Raw genomic sequence first — 22,817 nt, forward strand, 5'->3', positions numbered from 1 at the left:
CTTGCGCTTAGTTGTATTGTCCTGTGCTTGTTTGTACCGTTGTGTTGCCTTGTGCTTGTTGTTTTTCTTTGTATTGCCAGGTGTTTGTTCAGATCGCTGGGCGCACGCTTTATTATTGCCTCTGTCCCCCAGCGTCTGGTGTTGCTGGGCCTGCGCGCCGTTCTTCTCACCCTCGCGTGCACACGCGGTGAGAGCTTGAAGCCTGCGTCGGCCTCACTCTTCTGCGCATGCGCGCACTTCCCGGCCGGCTGGCTGGGCCTTTCTCCGGCGCTTCCTGCCTCGCTCCAGAGCGTCGCCGGTACCGGTCCCTCACGCAGCTCCTTGCATACGCTGCTTACCGGTAGGCGACTTCTTCCTTTTCTTGTTTCTGGGTCCCTCGTGTTGGCCTCTGGTGCTGGGCCGGCGGGTCTAGGCCGATTCGGGGCTCGGCGTCTCCGGCGCTCCCGTCAGCTGGTCCGCTTGTGGATTTGGGTGTATCCCACCCTCGTCGCCAGTGTGGGGACCGTCGGTCCCTGAGGCCTTGGGGGTCGCTACACGTGTGCGCGGCAGGCATACACAGACGGGACACACACTCAGAGTGCTGGTCTGGACAGGAAGTGCCGTGCCACTTCCAGTCCGTTTATTTATCTCTTTCTGGCCACGCCTGGCCAGAAAGTGTTACATTGTGTGCTAGTGCTTCCGGGGCTCAGGAGAGACCCTCGGAGCACTAGAGCGCTACAATATTGACTATGCCAATGCTTGTTGTTTTTTGTGTGACTGCTATCTATTGTTTTATTTTACTTGGTCTTCTTTCTCGTTTGTATCTGTAACGTGTAAATATGTAAACATCTCCTCATGTAATGTAACGTATGTGGTTCTATTGTGAAGCGCTCTGACAACTTTGGGTAAAGTCCCCGCTGTATAAAAATGCATTAAATAAATAAAGCACAGCGGGTGCTCTCCGAGCTGCCTATGCTCCCCTGCCCACTCCTCCCTCCCATCACGAACAGACTAGGAAATCCTAGCTCCCCCCTCCCCCGAAACGGAATGTCAAAGCACTGTGTCAATAACTATCTCATTCTCATCACGAGTAAATCGTTGACTCCCAGCCCAGTCCAAGCTGGGTGTTACAATACAAATGAAGGGGGCGACTCCTCGGACAGCTCGTGTGGACTCTACAACCAATCAGGACGTTTGAATTCAGCGTGACGCACGAGCATTGACTGACGTGACTCTGGTGCTCCAATCCGAGGCCACCTTGCAATTAACAGTACCTCCCACTCAGAGAGGGCTCACAGAATTTGTTCAGTGGGGAGGTATGGCTGTTATGCTTTCCGGAAGTGCTTTAATTACAGACAAATGGTGTCCGATCCGTTGAATGACCAACGAGGAATGACGGACGTTAAGCTGAATTCCCTCAGTGTCGTGCAAAAATACCTGAAAAGTGGTCACCTAGTCATTGCCATTTAGGTGCCACCCATCTTACTACCACCCAACTGGTTAAATGCACAATTAATTATTATTTTTGGGAGCAGGGAGGGGCCTTAAACACGAATTGCCAATTAATCACTGAGCCTGCAGTCTATCCTCCGTCCGCTTTACTCACAACATCAACAATTGAAGAGCTGCTTCTTCGAAAAGAAATATGAAGATCAAGGATGCCAAAAAACCATGTAAGTTTCTTTCTTGGCACGAGCAGTGGAAGAACGTAGCCTTCTAGGCACTCCTTGATAATTTTAACAATTCAAGTATAAATGTAATTATTCCCGATACCACCGGCGATTTTCTTTGCCGTAGAGAGATTTATTCCTGTACTTTCACTAATCGTTATGCGCTGTTGCTTTTCAGGTTATGTTGTGGTTTATCATTCATTTTTTTGTGCATTTCGTGTTTTTGTGCATTTCGTGTTTTCTTTTGTGCGTGTGTTTTATGAATATTTGTGGCCATATTCACGTTTCCCATATCTTTACCTAATCTACGTCGTTTGCTAAATTAATGCATATTTGTTGGATGATCATTGTCGTCGGTACTTCCCTGTTATGCTGTCAGTGCGCACGACACGGTGACAAACTGGTTGAAGAACACATCGCATGCATTTTCAATGCGTACTGGCTGATATGTTGCATGTGATTATGAGACACAGTTTTCCTCGCTTACTTTAAATAATTTATTCCATACAAATACGATCATGAATTATCTATTCAGCATTTTTGTGCAACCCGTATAAGCCCCAGCGGGTCTCACGTAAGAACAATTTCGTTCTGCAAAAGTTTGTATAAGAATGTTTTCACATAAGGATGGCATAATAGTTTAACTATAAACGGGTTACGTCCAAATTCACACAAGAACATTCTGACAGTGCATATCTGCATGTTACCCAAGACTGTGTCACCATCAGATTCATGGCAGTAACAGTTCAACGAGATCTTGCCAGGAATTGCTCTGCATTGACATAATACACACATCAGCGCTATATAAAATGATTTATTAAATAACGTTTGTTTCAGATTGTCAGAAAATCGATACTTGCAATGACCCGTATGATCAAACGTAAAAGTCTAGTAGTGCTTACTGTGTATATAGTATTGCATTTTAAACACATGCTTGCAAATACATGTGTACACTTATAAACTACTGAGATCGGCTGTATGTGCTGTAATTGTTTTGTAAATGACCCCCACACCCACTTTTAAAAAAAATGTATTTATGTTTTGCTCAGTCTAAAAAATGTGTTATGTGCATAGTGCTTTCAAGTTATCACTCACAAAGTATTATGTTAGTATTTGGTACTTTAAAATGGCTGAAGACTCTAAACATGATATAAAATAAGGTGAAGATGCTGGTTGACCTCAGATCAACAGACCAGGCTCCCTTACTTTTTTGCATTTTCGGCCAAAGCTTACAAGTTTCCTTATTTGTACACTGCTGTTGACAATCCCACTCCCTAACATATCAACTCAGTTCATTTCTGGGAGTTTGACATATGCCATATTTTGAGTTGGTTGGTAGTGGTAAATTTTCAATTTCTGGAGAAAATGTGAAATCCAGCGGGAAATTCACCAGCTTAGTTTTTCTAGAAATGTAACACTTCCTCCACTTTTAAGAAGTTTTTTTCTTTATCAACCACCTGTAAGTTAAACCTTTCGCCCAGTGACAGGGTTCAGTGTGATCTCCACATTATGCTTGTTGTGGTAGAGTTTGTGTGTTGGTCCCTAACTTACTTTAGTTTATCATCATACTGACTTTCATTTGGACAGTGTATTTGAGGCTTGTGTTTGTAAAATGTGATTGTTCACTTTTACTCGAGGTGTATTCATATTTTATAAATACTCATTTAGCATACCATAGCAAATAGCCACATGATGATTATTATGAATAAAAGTTACTGTTTTCAGCAATCCATCAAAGGGTGTGCACATCACCCTTCCATGAAACATTTAAAAAAATTGACTTTCAACATTGAAAGCAAATCTTGCTGCAGCATTTGCTGAAGCTTACACCCTAATATGTCATAGGGCCTACTGGACTTTACATTATGCATAGGCTAGAATTGCCAAGTTTCGCATGCTGGCTTTGGAATGAGGAAAGAAGAGTCATTATATGCAAGTTGTAAAATGTCCATACATTAGTGGGTCTGCATCAAATATATATGACTATGTGGCACAGAAGCTCAAGGGAATAAGAAATTAGCTGATAGGATCGCTGTGCTAAGATATAGGCTTGTTTGTTTAGTAACTAGTATCCAGCCTCCTTAGTTTCACGATGGCTACTGATGACCAGATAATATTCACACATACTTTTTTTTTTTAAACCGCTTTCTGTAATGCCTATTCCCATACTGGTTCTGATCTTGGCAGCATAGATATTTGTATTTTGTATGATTGTAGGTGAATATAATAACAAGCAAATAGGTCTCGCTTTTGGGACCTTATAAGTGTTTAGTTATGCATCACAATACACTTACAGCAACAACATTAACTGTTGTGCGGCTAAACACTTATAAGGTCCCAAAGGCGTGACCTTTTGGCTGTGCCAGGGCACCCATAGGACTGAATAAAAGAAAAACAAATTTAAAAGCAAGGCTGCTGTACTCATACAGATGCACGTGATTTCTCACTTATCGAATTGGATTATCAATACATTTTTTTTTTTTATATGTATCGAGTAGTTGGGGGAAAAAACCAAGATGTAGGTTGACAAACCAGCAGCCCACGTGTGAGATGCTAGCTGGCCACGTTGAATCAACCGCTAAAGGTTTCTGACGAGAAATAAATGTGGCAAGCCGCCTGGAAGGGAACATTTTATCGAACTAGCATGGCTGTCAATTTGCAAAAGGTACAAAGGGCACTGACAGCACTGGAAAGAACAAGAACGTGGTCCATAACTCCCGCAGCAAGGTTCCAATGCGTGCAAGGCTAACTAGGAAAGCCATGGCTTCAAACAAATGGGTTACATATACGAAACAAGCTCCCTGCGCGAGGAGGTGACGGAGCGCGCGCTCGGTACCCAGCAGACCTACTGATGAAAGGATGCTGCCAAAGTGCAAATTCTTATCGTGGAGCTGTTTTTAAAATGACCTCTTGAAAACAACACAGCTCTCCGCAGATAGTAAGATTCTGGGTACTTGCGAATGCCCCATTTATTGATTTATACTTGGCCAGTTCTCGCAAAATGAACCTCCTGATCAATGAACAACGATTGCAACCTGAGCGAGTCAAAACATGTAGAGTCATCTTTCTGATGAAAGGGAACTTCATTTTTATGTTTCGCCTAATTAACACCATGAAGCGTTCTTTCTATGCCAAAGCATGATGTGGTAAATATAAATATGGGCTGTGGTGAGCGTAGTGGAACTGCTGCATGTGCAGTTGCGTATGCTGCTCACATAATGTACTGGAAATGGAGTGCTGCTTCAGTTGTATTCTTTCTACAGCATTTGCTAATATTTTATTTGGTGCTGTTCTAAAAGAAACCCAGCCTTCACCTAAGTCCGTGAAAGCAAAAGTGATGGCAGGGATGTGCTCTGTGGTGGGGGAGGGGCAGGGCAATTCACTTGGGAGAGCAAGGCTTAATGAGCCATAAAAGCCACATGGCGGCTGCGCATGTGGCTGCAAGCTAGAGGCCAGAAAAAGATTGTGGTAGCACTTTGAAAACCCCCTTCACAAAAAGTCGAGCAACAGCGCATGCGCTGCTCTAGGCTCGACCTAAAAATTAAGGGCTTTCTAAATTATGCATCTGAGGTGATATAGATACCGAGATACTTAAAGCCCAATGGGGCGATCTGTATCAGGCAAGCGTTAGGGATGACTGGTGGGTCCCCAGTGAGGACGAAGTGAACCGACTTAGACCAATTAATGGCAAAGCCTGAGTACCGCCTAAAAATAGCCAGTACATCCAAAAAATAGCGCGGGGACCATTTCGGTTTGGTGAGGTAAAGCAGGATATCATCAGCGTAGAGAGAGTTTTTATCCTCCCACTCCAAAGTCCATCTCATCCCACGTATTGAACGGTCCTGCCGGACCCACGCCGCGAATGGCTCCAATGCCAGAGCAAACAGGAGTGGAGACAGGGGACATCCCTGTCTGGTACCCCTGCTCAAGGAAAATCGGGGGACCTGCGATTATTTACCACTACCCGGGCCAGCGGAGCCGAGTACAAAAGGCACACCCAGTCAATGAATTCCGGTCCAAAGCCTAGCTTCTCCAGCACCGCAAAAAGGCAGGGCCATTCGACTTGGGTTCAAAATTTAAAAGCGAGATAGGCCTATACGAGGAACAACATACTCTGGGCTAACCCTCCTTGTGGATGACCACTATGTTGGCAATACTTTGATCATACGGAAGTTGCCCCCTTTCTTTACTTTCATTACACATAGAGCGAAGGAATGGAGCAATTCTATTGGAACTCAATTTGTAGAGTTCAACGCGAATGCCATTCGGTCCCGAGGCCTTGCCAGAGTGTACTCCTCTGATAGCCTGCACTACCTCATCATTCGTGAGCGGTGAATCTAAGCATGTACGGTCGTCGATGGAGAGCGTGGGCAGTTGAATATCCCTAATCATCCCCATGTTATCCTCCTCAGTGTACGCCTCTTCCGTACGATATACCTCACTGTAGTAGTCTGCAAACGTATCGGCGATGGCCTGCGGGTCAGTAATCATATCAGTCCTCCCCCTGCAGCTCAAGCACCAACCGCGACGCCCACTCCCTCCTCTTCAGCCATGCGATCAACTTTCCCGCTTTGTCTCCATGCTCATATATCCTACTCTGGGTCTCGCCATACTTCGCCCTGACCCCCTCCTTCGCGAGACTCCCGATCTCGTCCTGACGTAATTTCAGACGGTTGAGACCTTCTGGGGTGACTGCATGGGATATTTTCTTATCTAGAGTTATTTCTGCTTTCTCCGCTTTCACCAACTCAGCCTGTCGCTCCCTCTTCTGCACGATCAGGGATAGGACATCTCCCCTGACAACTATTTTAAACGCCTCCCACAAGGTTTGCGCCGAGTCCACCGTTCCCTGGTTGTCCTGGAAGTACCTGTCCATAGCCCTAACTATATCTTTTTTAACGGTGGGGTCCCTCAGGTGCCAAAGGTTGATGGGGGCAATCTTGCCGGCAGTGACCTGGTCAAAATCCAGCTGTAGCAAGACCAGGTATTCTTTTACTATCAAGGCTAAATGCTTTTGTAGCACTGTTATGGCTTACAGACTCTCGCTGTGTTATATATATTTTTAATATCTATGTTTGACTTCTTATCGAAGTGCTAGTATTAACAACGGTTTGACACATTCACTTGTCTTTCTGTAGAAGTATTTTGCCATTGCCAAGAAAAAAGAAAAGGGTGCTTAGGTATGAGAAAGGCCATAAGTATCTATAAGATCCTTAAAGCATCAGGCACCTAGGCTGGTAGGGTAGTTCACAATAGATGACTTTAGAGACCCTTTCATGTACTCCAGTCTTGAACTGGGTTTCTTTGATGTTTGAAAGCCATTCCTGGCAGTGTAGCTTATTTACTATATCACCACCTTAAGTTAGAGTATAGCTAGAGTGGGACAAGGTGGCTACACACATTTAGGGCCAGATGTTCGACCATTTTTGCATGCGCAAACTGGTTTGCGAACCCGTTTGCGCATGCAAATACAGCATGGGCAATGTATAGACCTTATTTTGCGAGTCGTAATTTTTTGCGACTTGCAAAATAGGGTTTTGCGACTCGCAATTAGGAAGGGGCATTCCCTTCCTAATAGCGAGCGCAACCCTATGTAAGAATGTTTTGCGTCTGCAATTGCGGGCGCAAAACACTCGCAAATTGCCACCCTCTTCACGAGGGTGGTAATGGGGTCGCAAAAGGGAAGGCGTCCCCAGGGGACCCCTTCTCTTTTGCAAATGCAGGCGCCAGCGAGATCTATAGTTATTGACTTGCCTCTCATGCGGTACAGACCAGGGCACGCGCCGATTGGGGTGTGTGGACGCGCTTGAAGACGCGCTTTCTTCTAAAGTGTGTACAGCTGGTTGGCGGCGTGGCGCCTTAATTAGGCTCTAGCTTATTTTGACTTTCTTTTTTTGAATGCGCACACGCGCTGCAAGCGCAGCACGCTCCATCGTGTTTCCTTCAGCCGGGGCCCTCATCGGGTAAAGTCCGCGCTATATAAAAACTTATTAAATAAAGAAATCTCTCGACCTGTCCCGTGGAAGTTCCTGAAACCAGGAATGCTTTCGCGTACATTTCCTCAGCGGCCGCGTTGTTGCCACTGTATATCCCGTGTGGTTAAATAAAAAATCTTTACTCTTATGCTGTATGCTGTTATGCTCTACTCTCGTTACAACTTTACCTAACCTACAATTGTAACGTTTACGTTCTACTTGCGCCATCACTCCTAGCAGATTACAGCCTCATGCTATTCTGCTCTGTCTAGTTTTCGCGCCAATAGCTTGTGCTTCATTGCTCTGCTCCCACCTTCGCTTATATTATATTGTTGCCTCAGTACCCTATATTGTGCTTTACCATCACTCCTATCACATTACAATCTTGTATCCCTTCGCTATACCCTACTAGTCTTTACATCAAATTACAAGTATGTACCCCTTTGCTAAACTCCTGCTACACCTGCCATCAAAATGCAAAGCCAAGCGTCGCAGCTCTATCCTTACTAAGCTTTTTCAAAGTAAAACATCGAACTTACCATCTCTACAATTGCAGCCGTTTTTATACAGCTTGCGCTCCGTAAACCATATTCTACTTGCATTGATAATCTTAACAATTTGCAATAATTTAGTGCTGTTATACATGTGTTTGCAAACTAGTGTGCACTGTCCCTAAGAGCACTGCTTCCTTAACATTGTGCATATTGTGTTGCATTAAAAAAAAAATGTATCACTACAAGTTGCTCAACAAGCTTCCATAGCTATAGTGTGCATATAGAAATCCATTCTGCTATACTCCTAATACTTTTCGCCTATAATGCAAAGTAATGAAAACGTGTTTTCGTACAAATACGCAAAACTATACTAAACAAGGTTATTTTACTTTCTATTAAGCGTCTTTTCGGCAACGTTTTTAGCAAGTCATGTTTATATTTTATAATGTTTTTAAACTGTAGACGAGAAAGCTTCGTGTTCTACATTAAGAGGACTGATTCTCGCTATTTACGATCACCACATGCTGTTTAGCCTCATCGATGCTGCACCTATTCCTCTGCTGTGCTGGACAGCAATAAAAACGGGTGTGGTCATGACGAGTTCAGCTCGTCATGAGCACAGTAGCTCTGTGCTGCATGACGAGCTGAGCTCCTCATGAGCATCGAAGGGGTTAGTAGCACCTACCTATCTTCACACCATCGCCATGCATTTCCTTTACTATGTGTTTGCCCATTTTATGGCTGTGCCCGATAGCTATCGTGCTAACAGTGCTGTATTTAAACAACATGCATCGGGCATTAGCAAAAATGACGGACCTGCGCCATACACGAAAAACGTGCGTCATACAAACTACAGACTACGTATTCACACTGCTATTCCTCTTTCTGCGGTAAGTTTCAGCAAAGTTTTGTTTATTTGTGTTTGTTGCATTGGTAATCCCCATTAAACTACAACTATGTGCCTCTCTTCTGCCCTTGTGGACACTCTCATAAACCATCTCATCAAACTACAGGTCGGAAACTGTTTCTAACAGCAGAGCACACACCTCAGAACCTCGAGCTTCGTTCGCCATTAAAAGTGAATACTCACAGCGGAGGACTTCAGTTTCATCCTGGAGCAAAGCCGGAAGAGGCGGAGGGAGTGAGTGCATGTGACGTCAGCTCCACGCCCCTGCTGCCACACTGCAGAATGCACGCCCTATCGAGGCTCCTTGGAAGCCCTTGGTGGCACTTTTAACTCCCGCGCAGCCTCTCCCGGGCGGTGCTGCTTACAGGATGCATCGAACCCTGAGCATGGTTGGCAAAAACCTGGAAATCAGGGAGCCAAACGGCAATTGAAGCCACTCTTACTGCTTGTTGAAAATGAGGTAACAAGACAAGTTTCCGATTGGAGGGGAGAATTTCCAGGGCGGGAACATGGCGGGCAGCTAGTGTGCGGGTCGCGGGTCGCGTCTCCCCCGGCCTCAGTTGCTGAGTCTATTATTGCCGTGATGTGCCGGTAGTTGCGATTATGCTTCTAATGGTCAAACCTTAAACCCTCTTTCCTTTGGGGGTTAATTTACCTATGTTCTGCTCTGTGTTCCCGTGTTTGCTGCTTCAACTGCTCCGTTCTGTTTCTGGTGCTGGCAGAGCAGCTCCAGAGATCCGGCACTCGGAGTGGGGAGGTGCGCCTGCCTGCTGCTTTCCTCTGTTTTGTTTTTCGTCTAGGAGAGGTGGTGGTCGTACTTTACTTCCTCCCCGTCTCGTGCACACGCACGCACACCCTTGCAGTACCAGCTGTCAGTGTAAACACTGGGCCCCACAAGTCTTTCTTTCACCACAGGCAGCCACAGACAACCGACTGCACCAAGGCACTGGTGTGAGACATTTCATCTGTTTCAGTGGCACCACTTTTGTGTTTCTTGTTTGTGTGTGTCTGTGACAGTTTGCTTCCTAAAAACAAGCAAAGTGTATGTGTCTTTACTCTGGGGGCTCGGGCACACCTGTTGAAGCCCCTCGCAGCCATCGCACGCCAGCACAACCTGAACATCATCTCCTACGCCGACGACACCCAGCTGATCCCCTCCCTCACCAACGACCCCGCCACCGCCAGAGCCAACCTGCACGAAGGGATGACAGAAGTAGCCAAATGGATGTCGAACAGCCGCCTGAAACTGAACTCAGACAAGACGGAAGTCCTCATCCTGGGATCCTCACCCTCCGCCTGGGACGACTCCTGGTGGCCCCCCGCCCTGGGCAGCGCACCCAAACCTACTGACCACGCACGCAACCTGGGCTTCATCCTGGACTCCTCCCTCTCCATGACCAGACAAGTCAACGCCGTCTCCTCGTCGTGCTTCCACATCCTGCGAATGCTACGCAAGATCTTCCGATGGATCCCCACCGAGACCAGGAAGACGGTCACCCAGGCCCTCGTCACCAGCCGTCTGGACTACGGCAACTCCCTCTACGCCGGAACCACCGCCAAACTCCAGAAGAGACTCCAGCGGATCCAGAACACCTCAGCACGACTCATCCTGGACATCCCCCGCCGCAGCCACATCTCCGGACACCTGAGAGACCTGCACTGGCTCCCGGTCAACAAGAGAATCACCTTCCGGCTCCTCACCCACGCACACAAAGCCTTACACAACCAAGGACCAGGATACCTCAACAGCCGCCTCAACTTCTACGCTCCCACGCTCCCACGCTCCAGCTTCGATCGACCAGCCACGCCCTCGCCGCCGTCCCCCGCATCCGAAGAGCCACCACAGGAGGAAGGTCCTTCTCCTACCTGGCCGCCAAGACTTGGAACTCCCTTCCGATCCACCTCCGCCTGACCCAGGACCACCTCGCCTTCAGGAAGCAGCTCAAGACCTGGCTATTCGAGCAGTAGCGGACCACCCCCCCCCCCCCAAGCGCCTTGAGACCCTCCGGGTGAGTAGTGCGCTATACAAATGCTCTGATTGATTGATTAACTCATCCTCTGTTCAGTAACATACACCTTTGCAAACCAGCATCACCCTCCAAAAACGTTGCTTTTTTCACTCAATTTAATAAGATCACCCTCTTAAAGATAGGGCACCCCCTCATTCAGGATGCAACCTAGTATGCACGTCCATCGGGTTACCAGCACAACAGATTACCGAAGGCGTGGGTTGCTGTCTGAGCTGGGCTGCCTTTGGCGATGCCTTAGGCAATCTTTAGTGAATCGACTCTGTGATGATGTAAGCTATGACACAGATTCTCTGGCAGAAGAGTGACCACACTGATTAACTGCTGTCCCAAACAGCATACTTTCAAGCCACTAACTCAAAAGTGGGAATAAAGTTAGGTATTTAAGAGCCTGATCTCATTAAGGCAAATGGATAATGAGCAGTATTTTGGAAGGTGATATAGATTTGAAAAGCAGGTGACGCTTTTCAAAGGCTTGGAGGCATTTTGTTTGTCAGGCAAGTAAATGTAAGTAAACAAGCATTTGCAATGCAATAGGTCTCACAGTAACTAGAGTTTAAGCTATTGGCATTGTAAATTACAATGACTTTTATTTATGTTTTTAAAAAGAAAACAAAAATAAAAGGCATTGTTATTTCCAATGGCGGCCTTTTTTCTACAATACCGACGTTTATTCATTACATTATTAAAACCCATTTACTAAAGCAACGTGCCGTTTTCTGTGACAGCTGTCACTTTAAGCGCTGCGACATCTAAAATGTTGGAACATAGTGCTACATAAAACTAGAATAAATAATGCACCACGGACGCTTTTAAAAACAAATAGATAAAAAACAATGCCGTTTACAATACCAACAACTTCAAACTTTGCTAATGGGAGACCTATTGCATTGCAAATACTTGTTTAAGGGTAGGCAGTGGTCCCAGGGACCACTACCTGCCCTAAAACAAAATGAAACAAAAACGTTTCATTTTTAAAAAATTTTTTTAATGCATTCCCGTTTTCCTTTGAGGAAAACGGGCTTCATTAAAAAAAAAAAAAACAGCTTTATTTAAAAGCAGTCCCAGACATTGTCGGCTGAGCCCAGCAGACCACCATATCTGGGATGGCCTGCCATTCCCAATGGGGTCGCAAATTGCGAGAGGCTCATTAATATTCATGAGCCTCTCTATTTGCGACCCTATTGGGAATTGCTAACAATGTGAAAAACACTGTTGTACATTGGAAATAGCGCCTCGCAAAGTGTGAGTTGCAAAATACTTGCAATTTGTGAGGCGCTATTTCCATGGTCGTACATCTGGCCCTTAGTCTTCTTCACAACATATAGAGACTGGAGTGAATATATACAAAGACATACTTAAGGTAACAATATTAGAACAAAGGTCCAGTCCTCAATTGGAAATAATGATCTTCAAGATCAACTCGGCTGGCCACATCTCCTGGAAAGGTGCATTAGCGTACCGCCCACCAGGATCCAATCCGGACTTCGCCCTCTCCCTTCTGGAGCTATTAGCTCCACATTTTAAAGCCAAGGAGGATTTCATCCTCCTTGGAGATTTTAATTTACACATGGACAATCCAACACATCCCGAAACTATCTCACTAACCGCAGACTTGTCTAACCTGGGGTTAAAGGCTGTAAATAGCGGTGCTACCCACACAGGTGGTCACACTCTGGACTCACTATTTTCTAACTGCACTAAAATAAGATGCTTGCCTGCTAAAGAAATCTATTGGTCAGATCATTTTTTGATAGAGTTCCTTCTAATGGGCCCGATTAAATCCTTGCACAAGACGCCGCTCCCGCCAATTTTGCGCCGTCAATGGCACAAAATATCGGTGGAAAGTTGCGGGAAATCTGGATACTACCAACATTCACAGATGAAGACTCAGCAGACATTGCATTAGAAAAATTTAATAACTCACTTAAGCTAGCCATCGACACTCTGGCCCCACTAAAACTTCATAAGCAATACCCTCCCACTAAGCAAGAAAATTGGTATACACAAGACCTTAGAACAGAGAAGCAGAAATGTAGGCGACTAGAAAAAGCATGGAGGAAATTGAAAACTGAGGAGAAAAGGAAAATTTATCAAGAGGCCCAGTCAACCTATTATAAAAACATAAAGCAAGCTAGGAAAAACAGTCTCACCTTACAACTAGCAGAGGCGGGTAACTGTCCAAGGGAGCTGTTTAAAATACTGCAGAGCTTTGTCAAACCCACAGCCTGTGAGAGCCCCGATGAATTCTCCCAAACACTCTGTGATGATATTTCAATGTTCTTTGAGGACAAAATTAATCTTATCTATAATAAAATTATGGCCTCTAGTGGTGCAGGAACCACGATCTCCCTCTTCAATGACTCACCTATACAAAACAAAAACTCACTACTGACCTTTCCACTAGTCAGTGATTTAGACCTGCCACCTCTCATCAGCCACATAAAATCTGGGTCCCCCAATGACTTCCTCCCTGCAAAAATGGTCGCCTCTCTGATCACCCTCCTAGGACCCTCCATCCAGTCAGTGATGAACATCTTATTGACAGAAGGGCAAGTCCCAATGGAGTGGAAAATAGCGGTGGTGAACCCAATAAGGAAAAAAGCGGCCTCCCCATGGACAGATCTTTCAAATCTTCGGCCCATCTCCCTCTTGCCGCACATCGGTAAGATGACTGAGAAGCACGTGAACACCCACTTATCAAATCATATCGAGGCAACGGAAGGCCTGGACCACTCACAATCTGGGTTCAGGCCTAACCACAGCACCGAATCAGCCCTCCTAGCAGTGACCAATAACATCAGGATGACACTGGATGAAGGGAGGGTCAATGATTTTGGTGCTGTTGGATTTATCCGCTGCCTTTGATACGGTGTCACATGAAGTGCTTCTCAGTCGTCGGAAGGATGTGGGATTGGGGGGTGTAGCTCTGTCCTGGATGGAGAGTTTTCTCTCAGGCCGCTCTCAAGAAGTCAGGTTGGGCTCCCATAAATCCATCTCTAGGGAGCTCACCAGGGGAGTGCAACAGGGCTCATGCCTAAGCCCCACATTATTTAATGTGTACGTGGCCCCCCTGGCTGACCTAGTGAGATCCTTTGGGTTCACCCCGGTGTCATACGCCGACGACACCCAACTTCTGTTTCCTTTTAAAACCTTCACACCTGCTCTAAAAAAATCTTTTGCAGATGGAATGAGGGCAGTGTCAGTGTGGATGGCCAAGAACTGCCTACAGTGTAATGTAGGCAAAACGGAAGTACTGCTGTTCGGGGAGGCAGTGACACTGTGGTCCCCCGAATGGTGGCCCCTAGAATTGGGACCTGTTCCCAACCCTAAACAGACCGTGAAAAACTTGGGAGTGCTATTAGACCAAGCCCTTACATTTAAAGATCATGTTAACCAAGTTGCCGGTACATGTTTTAGGGCCATTGGACTGTTGAGAAGGGTGTTTCCATATCTACCTGACAGACACAGGAAGACCTTGGTCCAGGCATTAGTCATTAGCAGATTGGACTATTGCAATGGTCTTCTCCTATCAACTAATGAAGATCAACTTAACAAATTGCAAATAGTCCAAAACACTGCGGCAAGGCTAGTCCTCAACGCTCCACCTAGGACTCCCTCCCGCCCTCTACTGGCTAAACTACACTGGCTCCCAGCGCGGCAACGCATTAAGTTTAAAATCTTATGTACCATCCACAAATGTCTGACAGGTACGGGCCTAAGTACCTAACAAAAGCCTTCCAACCCTATGTCCCAGGGCGCCCATTACGCTCCAGCAACCTCCAGCTACTGCAGGTACCCAGAATTAAAAAATCTAGGCAGGGAGGTCGTGCCCTAGCCCACACTGGACCTGTTCTCTGGAACTCTCTGCCCCAGACATTAAAACAAATTACCAATCATCTATCCTTCCGAAAAACCCTCAAAACCTATCTCTTCACAAGTAGTTAAACACTTATCCAATCCAATCAGTCAATCTTGAACATGAATTAGCATAATCTATGTTCCTTCTACTGGCAAAAGCGCGGAGATACCCCTTCGGGGGTTTATTCAGGCGCTCTACAAGAATATAAAATAAAATAAATAAGTTTAACTGCCCAATGTGTTCAAACCTACGCATGAAGTGCACATTCCCAGATCTCTGTACGAATTCCAAAGGGAGTACTCTCTAGTCTGCAAGACAAAGTGGGAGAGTAGGGCCACAGTAACTTTCAGTAACAGTAAAATCTGATTTCCAGATCCGTGGCACTGGAATATTTTACCCCTGAAAGGGCTTCTTAATTCCTGAACTGGCTGAAATCATCTAATGTAGGGAATAGAGAAGATGATTGATTGTTGTTGTGACTCTGTGTCGTGGGCACTGCAAACGAAACGGTAAGCAAAGCCTGGCCATTGTTAAGTGATTACCATTAATTACTTTGCATTGTGATTAAGTGTTACCAGTCTTGACATCAAATTCCATCACGTCGGGAAATGTTGAATTCAGCCTTTTGGATGCTCCTGCATACTGAACAACTTGCTGAGACTTTGGCTTGATTGGATAAAGCTGCCAAAACCTAAGCAAATGGATAACTTGGGAAACATTTAGACCACTTTGGTTAGTAAATCTCAGAATTTGGTGGGTCTGAAACTCTGATCATTAAAAGGACTTCAATGTCGTTGGGGCTTTTTCATTTCCTCGGATCCTAACCAGAAAGACACCCACATTGCCTTTTAAGCTTTCATGGGATACAGTCATGAGACCCTAGCCTCCCTGAAAAATGGACATCATTAAATACTAAGTCTGAAGGCAGGATTGTTCACTAGCGCAAATTTCCAAGACCTACTTGTTGGTGCTGTTTCATGAATTGATTTGACTTTTGCTTTAGTCATGTAGGTAGACACATAGTCATAGTTAGACATTTGTCTGTCTTTTTCATTGTTTCGCATGAGATTACAATATTAGATTTCATAATCTTTGGTTAACAGTTCCTTCAGTTGGCTTGGTTAGCTTATTCCTCGTTTCTGTTAACCAATTTCTTTAACCATTTTGCAGTAGTCGGTTTATGCATTTTTCCTTTTGAAACTTGGTATATATCAGGCATCCTTAATGTCATCTGCTATGTTTTTTGAGTTGTTGAATCCTTGCCCACCCACAGCTCCTTACTTAGAGCAAATTCTGAACTACGGGCAAGAAAAGAATGCTTTGCAAACATTGTTTTGCCTTCAACTAGACTTGAGCTTTGGGATGGGCTAGTGGGTCAACTGACTGAGGTGGAGCTAACATTTCGACCAATGGGGCGGAGCTACCCTTGGAGCCAATACAAGAAAATAAGCAATTTGACAACTAAAAAGCAGGTTCTACACATTACTGTACAAAATTCAATAATCAGTTTTCCCAAACACTTCTACCAACTCTCCAAAAATTCCTTCTGTGAAATGACAATGAGCTCAGTAAATATTTTTGATTCCTTCTCCAGAACGACGCTCCTGTGTGACTGAAGACCAAAGGTACTTTTTCATTCTGCTCATCAGTAAGTTGCAACATATGCTTGTTTGAGGCTGCATATGTGTACATGTCTTAAAATATTGAACGTAGTGGGCAAAATAACCTGATTTTGGGATGTGTGACTGGCAAGTCTTGAGTTTTTTCCCCTAAAGTTTCTTGCATTCATCCTGAGATTGAATACATGAGTACCAATAAGTTGGAAGCAATATCGCCCGCCTCGTATTGAGCAGGTCTCAAATAAGATGACCGAACCATGTACATACAGTAAGCCACCTGGCCTAAAGAGCTGACAAAAAAGGTACTTGCCTTGAAATACCTTTGCAGTGAATGGTGTTCTAGCATGCAAAGGAAACAAATGTTCCTTCAAGATCCAGAACACATAGAATGTGATGCATGGTGTACTGTAAAGAGGTCACTTCAACAGAAAGAGAAATAGTGCTTCTTAATAGCATATGTGATCATAACAACACCCAGGCTTTCACTTCTGTTTTTAAGTACACAGTACATCAAGCACCAGATCCACTAAAATATCAATGTTGTTTTAAATCCTGCAGTGGCAATGTGCATTATAAAGTGCAAACTTTCTTACAAATTTCTCCAAATTTACTCTGAGAAGATTGATTATATTCTGTATAATGGTTGTTCCTTAATGTCCTTACTAATTATAGAAACTAGCTTGGGTAGAGGAAGGGGGTTACCCCGAAATGGGCACATCAGAGGCGCCACGCTGACAACATGATAATCAGTTTGTCAGAGTAACACTGGAACAAGTAGTGCACCAACTAGTCTTTTCAGTGAACAGTGATTTTGCATTGGTAACCTATTATACACAATATCTGAGTTTTTGTTTTCGACACTCCAGGCTTAGTTTGACCATAGACTAAGGTTTCACAAGCATTTTTCTGCCAAACTTCACTATTCTGAAGCAGCAGGACAAAGCGGTGTAATGCCTTCATAAGAGAAGTGCGGGTGTACTGCCTTTGCACAGACACCATCCTGGAGGGAAACCGCACCAAGCATACGTTGAAGCAAATTCTACATTTGTCTTGCAGTGCACTCTGAGAAACTGATCATAGAGGCCTTTGTTTTAGGCTGCAGAAGTATGCCTCTGGTTAGCTAACTTATAAGTTCAGCCTTCACGATGCTGAGCTATCTAGGTCTACCCATTGGGTAAAGCTTGAGCTATCTCTCAGGTGACCATGCTCCATTACCAAAGGAAAAGAGCCACAGTCCATCGTATCTACTCCATTTGTTCTTGAATTTCCCCCTGCCCTGTATTTTGTGTCTGGGTGCACCCAATAAATATGCTGAAAATCTATATAACCAGATTGTAAGTTGAGTGAAATGTCACTTATAAAGTTCAATAAAATTGGTGCTGATCTGAAAACATCAGAAAAAAGCTAAAAATAATAAATAAAGTAGAAATTGGATGTATTTTCAGCTGTCCTCTATGTTGTGCAGGGCACGACGGAGTGTATTCCAAATATCTCAAACAACAAGAGAGAAACAACATCCCTGCCTACAGTCAGCAAATTTAAAAGCTGCTTATGAGTCGGTTTATATATTTAATTAATAAGGCAATTTGAGGTTTCATGGTGACAAAGATGTATTTCTTTTGAGAAGTAAGGCAAGGGTGTTATGAACTCAAGCTTTTCGTTTTGTCCTTGTTATGGACACCTAAAAAAGGTTTGTACTAGGTACAGTCTGATTGTAGATTATTATAAATATACATATTATAAAAATATAAATTTTTAACAAACAGTAAATGGGGCAGATCATCCAAAACATTGTCCTGTGCAAAGTTTAGAAATGTGATTTACTTTATCTCCACTAGAAAGTAGCCTGATAGTTATGCAGTTTAGTGTTAGTGATGCTTTACATCAAGGTGGCATCCCATGGATGGTACACCGCTCGTTTTTGATGCAACTAACAATGGGAGCTTGTGGCAAAAAATTATGCACTCTCAAGGCAGACGTTAAAATAGAGATTTTTTTAAATATTTCCAAACTTTACCCACATGCCCTGTACAGCACACATATGAGAAGTTTTAAAGCACTCCAATACATAGTATTTCGTATTGAAAGGGTAACCTATGCTAGATAGCACGCACCACGTTTGCACTATGGTGCAAAGATGTGTTTGTGGGGTGTTATGTAGTCGGTAAGTCGGAAAGGAAACTTTTTCACAGCAACCCCTCTGATTTGGTGACCAAAACCTGAAAAGGCTGGGGGAGTTGGTCCCCTCCCTGAAAAGGTTTTTGAAAAAAATATGAGTGCATCATAGAGAGAACCCGACCCCCTAGCCATAATTCCTCTGGGACCACCCCCAGCCCAAAAAAAAAACAAGCATTTACAATGCAAAAGGTCTCACCTTTACGAGAGTTTTAGCTATTGGCATTATAAATGACCGCATTTTATTTATGCGTTGTTTTTAAAACAGAAAAGGCATTGTTATTTACACTGCCAAAAGCTTCAACTCTCGCAAATGCCAGACCTAATTTATTGCAAATGTGTGCTATAAAGAACAAGCATTGGCATAGCCAATAGGTCTCGCTTTTGGGACCTTATACGTGTTTAGCCATGCAACACTTGATGTTGTTTAATCAAGGATATTGTGCTGGATAACTAAACACTTCTAATGTCCCAAAGGCGAGACCTATCGGCTATGCATTGGGAGGCCTTATAAGTGTTCAGGGAGAGCTATTGACTTTGCAATGTTTCTACGCTGTGCAGTAGAGAAGTGTGGCTGCTGTGCAGCATGGTGAGAAGTTGTAATTAAAAAGTGTAAGAAGCACTGTTTGATTCTGTGGTGTCGTTGAGTGATGCTGTGCTGGCCCTGAGTGATACTGTGCTGGCCCTGAGTGATGCTGTGCTGGCCCTGAGTGATGCTGTGCTGGCCCTGAGTGATGCTGTGCTGGCCCTGAGTGATGCTGTGCTGGCCCTGAGTGATGCTGTGCTGGCCCGGAGTGATGCTGTGCTGGCCCGGAGTGATGCTGTGCTGGCCCGGAGTGATGCTGTGCTGGCCCGGAGTGATGCTGTGCTGGCCCGGAGTGATGCTGTGCTGGCCCTGAGTGATGCTGTGGCGATGCTGATTGATGCTGTAGCGCTGCAGTGATGCTGTGGTAACATATAGTGATGCTGTGGTTTTCCTGAGTGATGCTGTGCTGGCCCGGAGTGATGCTGTGCTGGCCCTGAGTGATGCTGTGCTGGCCCTGAGTGATGCTGTGCTGGCCCTGAGTGATGCTGTGGCGATGCTGATTGATGCTGTAGCGCTGCAGTGATGCTGTGGTAACATATAGTGATGCTGTGGTGTTCCTGAGTGATGCTGTGGTGGCGCTGAGTGATGCTGTGGTGGCGCTGAGTGATGCTGTGGTGGCCCTGAGTGATGCTGTGGTGGCCCTGAGTGATGCTGTGGTGGCCCTGAGTGATGCGGTGGTGGCCCTGAGTGATGCTGTGGTGACCCTGAGTGATGCTGTGGTGACCCTGAGTGATGCTGTGGTGACCCTGAATGATGCTGTGGTGACCCCGAGTGATGGTATTGTGGCCCTGAGTGATGGTATTGTGGCCCTGAGTGATGGTATTGTGGCCCTGAGTGATGGTATTGTGGCCCTGAGTGATGGTATTGTGGCCCTGAGTGATGGTATTGTGGCCCTGAGTGATGGTATTGTGGCCCTGAGTGATGCTGTGGTGGTATGGGACGCTGTGGTGATGCTGACTGAGGCTTCCATGGAGATGGCTGGCTAGTGCTCGGTCTTACATGCCAATATGTGGGTTCTTAAAACAGAGAAACGTTTCTTTTAGAAATTGTATTCAAACTCCAAATATTTCAAAGTTGGCCTCTGGGCATTTTGTTCTTAAAAGGACAGATTACTATCACAGGGCGCAAAAAGTAGACTTGTTTCATTAAAACCGGGCAATCACCATAGTTTGCTTCCCTGTCATCTTTTACTGGCCTTTCAATTTTTGAGGTTAGCAGGCTTCACTTGCAGAAAAGGGTTACTTTGTGGCGTGTAATGCAAACTTCTGATTGAGGGATAATAGTAAATGGCAGACACTAGTATTTTAGGTAGATGTATACACGTTTTGCCTGCTTTGAAACCGCATAATATGGTGGCGATAACAATGTAATAAAAAATCCAGAAACGTAGTCCTGTATGTATTCTTTCGGAAGTAGCTGATGCTGGGAATGTTGTGGGTCTCATTTTGAAACCTAATATTTGAAATAGCTATAGTTTTCTCTTTACTGGTGTTGGAGTGACCGATATTGAAGTTATTTTTTTCCCTATTGTGTGTTCATGTAGATTAGGGCTTGTTATGTTTATTTCGTTTTTAGGAGGCTTGTGGTAATCTGCACTGGGGCTAGTGATATGACGTGCTGTGCTGGTCTGTAGTGTTTTATTATAACTTGTAATAAAGTATACTTTTTAAAAATGAAACCGAAGGCAGGTCTGGAAGTCTGCTTGGTATAGCAACACTTTTGCTGCATGCAGGGGCTGAAAGGCAGGCTAAAGTATAGGAGTTTTAATAATATTTTTCTTGGCAATGTATATGCAGATGCTGTTGTTGTTATTACATAACGTTTGTCCTGCCAGATGTGTGGGCTTTGGATGATCACACTTGTTTTTTTTTTTTGCACGATGTGGTGGGGGGAGGGGATTATGTGTGTACGTACTGTGGACTAAGAGAGCATTGTTTGAGATATGAAAGGGAAAGAAACAAGACACGCGGCCGCGAGACGCGCTCTGTGGTGGAGAAGGGACGGAGCGAGGTGCTTGTGAGAGATGTATACACGTTAGCCTGCTTTGAAACCGCATCATATGGTGGCAATAACAATGTAAGAAAAACCCCAGAAACGGTGACCTGTATGGATTCCTTTGGAATTAGCTGATGCTGAGAATGTTGTGGGTCTCTTTTTGAAACCTAATACTTGAAATAGCTATAGTTTTGTCTTTACTGGTGTTGGAGTGACCAATATTGAAGTTATTTTTTTCCCTATTGTGCTTTCATGTTGATTAGGGCTTGTTATCTTTATTTTGTTTTTAGGAGGCTTGTGGCGATCTGCACTGGGGCTAGGGATATGACGTGCTGTGCTGGAATGTAGTGTTTTATTATAACTTGTAATAAAGTATATTTAAAAAAATAATAAAACCATAGGCAGGTCTGGAGACGCGCTCTGTGGTGGAGGAGGGGGGGATCGAGGCGCTTGGGAGAGATGTATACACGTTTGTCTGCTTTGAAACAGCATAAACTTACATGAAACAAGACGCGCGGCCGCGAGACACGCTCTTTGGTGGGGGAGGGGCGAGCAAGACAGAGGGTCGGAGCGAGGTGTGCTCGCGCTTGGGAGAGCTAGAGGAAAGCCAGATGGCGCCTCTGCTCGTGCCTGTGCGCGTCACCGCACGCAGTATGCCACACAAAAAGCTGTGGTAGGCTTTTTAAAGCCCACTCACTAAATGTCTTGTTAGAGCATGCGCTGGCTCAGCCGAGACCTAAAAAAAGCGTTAGGAGAGAGGTGTCCTTCCTGCAACAGAAGCCAGGGTAAAGCTATTTGAGACAATAGTGCTCGGAGGCTGTAATTAAAGCTTACCGAGAAACAATGTATGTAACGGGGTGTCGCCAGAGGAGGTTACAGAAGTATGAGACATTAAAGAACCTAATAAGTATGAGCCATTAATGAACATAACACGTATAAAACATTAATGAACAGACAGCAAACAAATAGCTTTTCTTTTCTCCTGTCTATTTTGGTTCTTTTTCTGTTTTTTTCTAATTTGGTTTAGCTTACATTCTGTTGATGTTCAGGGGTGTGGAATGTATTAAAATATCTACTTGTCCATGGGACAGGTTGCTTCATAAATTTACTTGTCCTGTAGCAAAATCCACTTGTCCCTTGGGTGCCATGTATTGCGGTGACAAATTATGGCAGCAATCTCATTATATAAGAGCTGTTATATAGCCTCTCTGATTATGCCAGGGCTCATACCATAGAAGTGTTTGAATACTAGCAATCCCTTTATGTTGCCACGTTTTGGCAGATCTACATACTGGGACTGATGGTAGTGGTAAGCAATAGTTCAAGGGTTGGAATGCCCTCTTGAGTCTGTGCAAAATCTACTAACTTAAGGGTTTTCAACAACTCTTCTCTAATCTTTTTCCATACTGAGAAATGTTGGAAATGTACTCTTGCTATTGGCAGACGTACACCTTCTTCCAGAGTTGGGAAAAAAGTGGTTGGAGGGAAAATGAACTTGCAAAAACTCAGGTTTTTGCATGAGCAAATC

At 44.7% G+C, this 22,817-nt stretch overlaps 1 protein-coding gene across 1 annotated transcript in view; it reads left to right on the forward strand.

Annotated features, from left to right (window-relative positions):
• The first annotated feature begins 1,273 nt into the window (after window positions 1-1,273).
• PANK3 (pantothenate kinase 3) overlaps window positions 1,274-22,817 on the forward strand; it is a 111,410-nt gene continuing 89,866 nt past the window's right edge. The window contains exon 1 of the mRNA XM_078653385.1: window positions 1,274-1,652. Within this exon, the coding sequence (XP_078509511.1) occupies window positions 1,625-1,652 (28 nt within the window). The 5' untranslated portion in view covers window positions 1,274-1,624. The remainder of the gene's footprint in view (window positions 1,653-22,817) is intronic.

Source organism: Lissotriton helveticus, chromosome 7 (assembly GCF_964261635.1).
Source record: "Lissotriton helveticus chromosome 7, aLisHel1.1, whole genome shotgun sequence".
NCBI classification, from domain to species: Eukaryota; Metazoa; Chordata; class Amphibia; order Caudata; family Salamandridae; genus Lissotriton; species Lissotriton helveticus.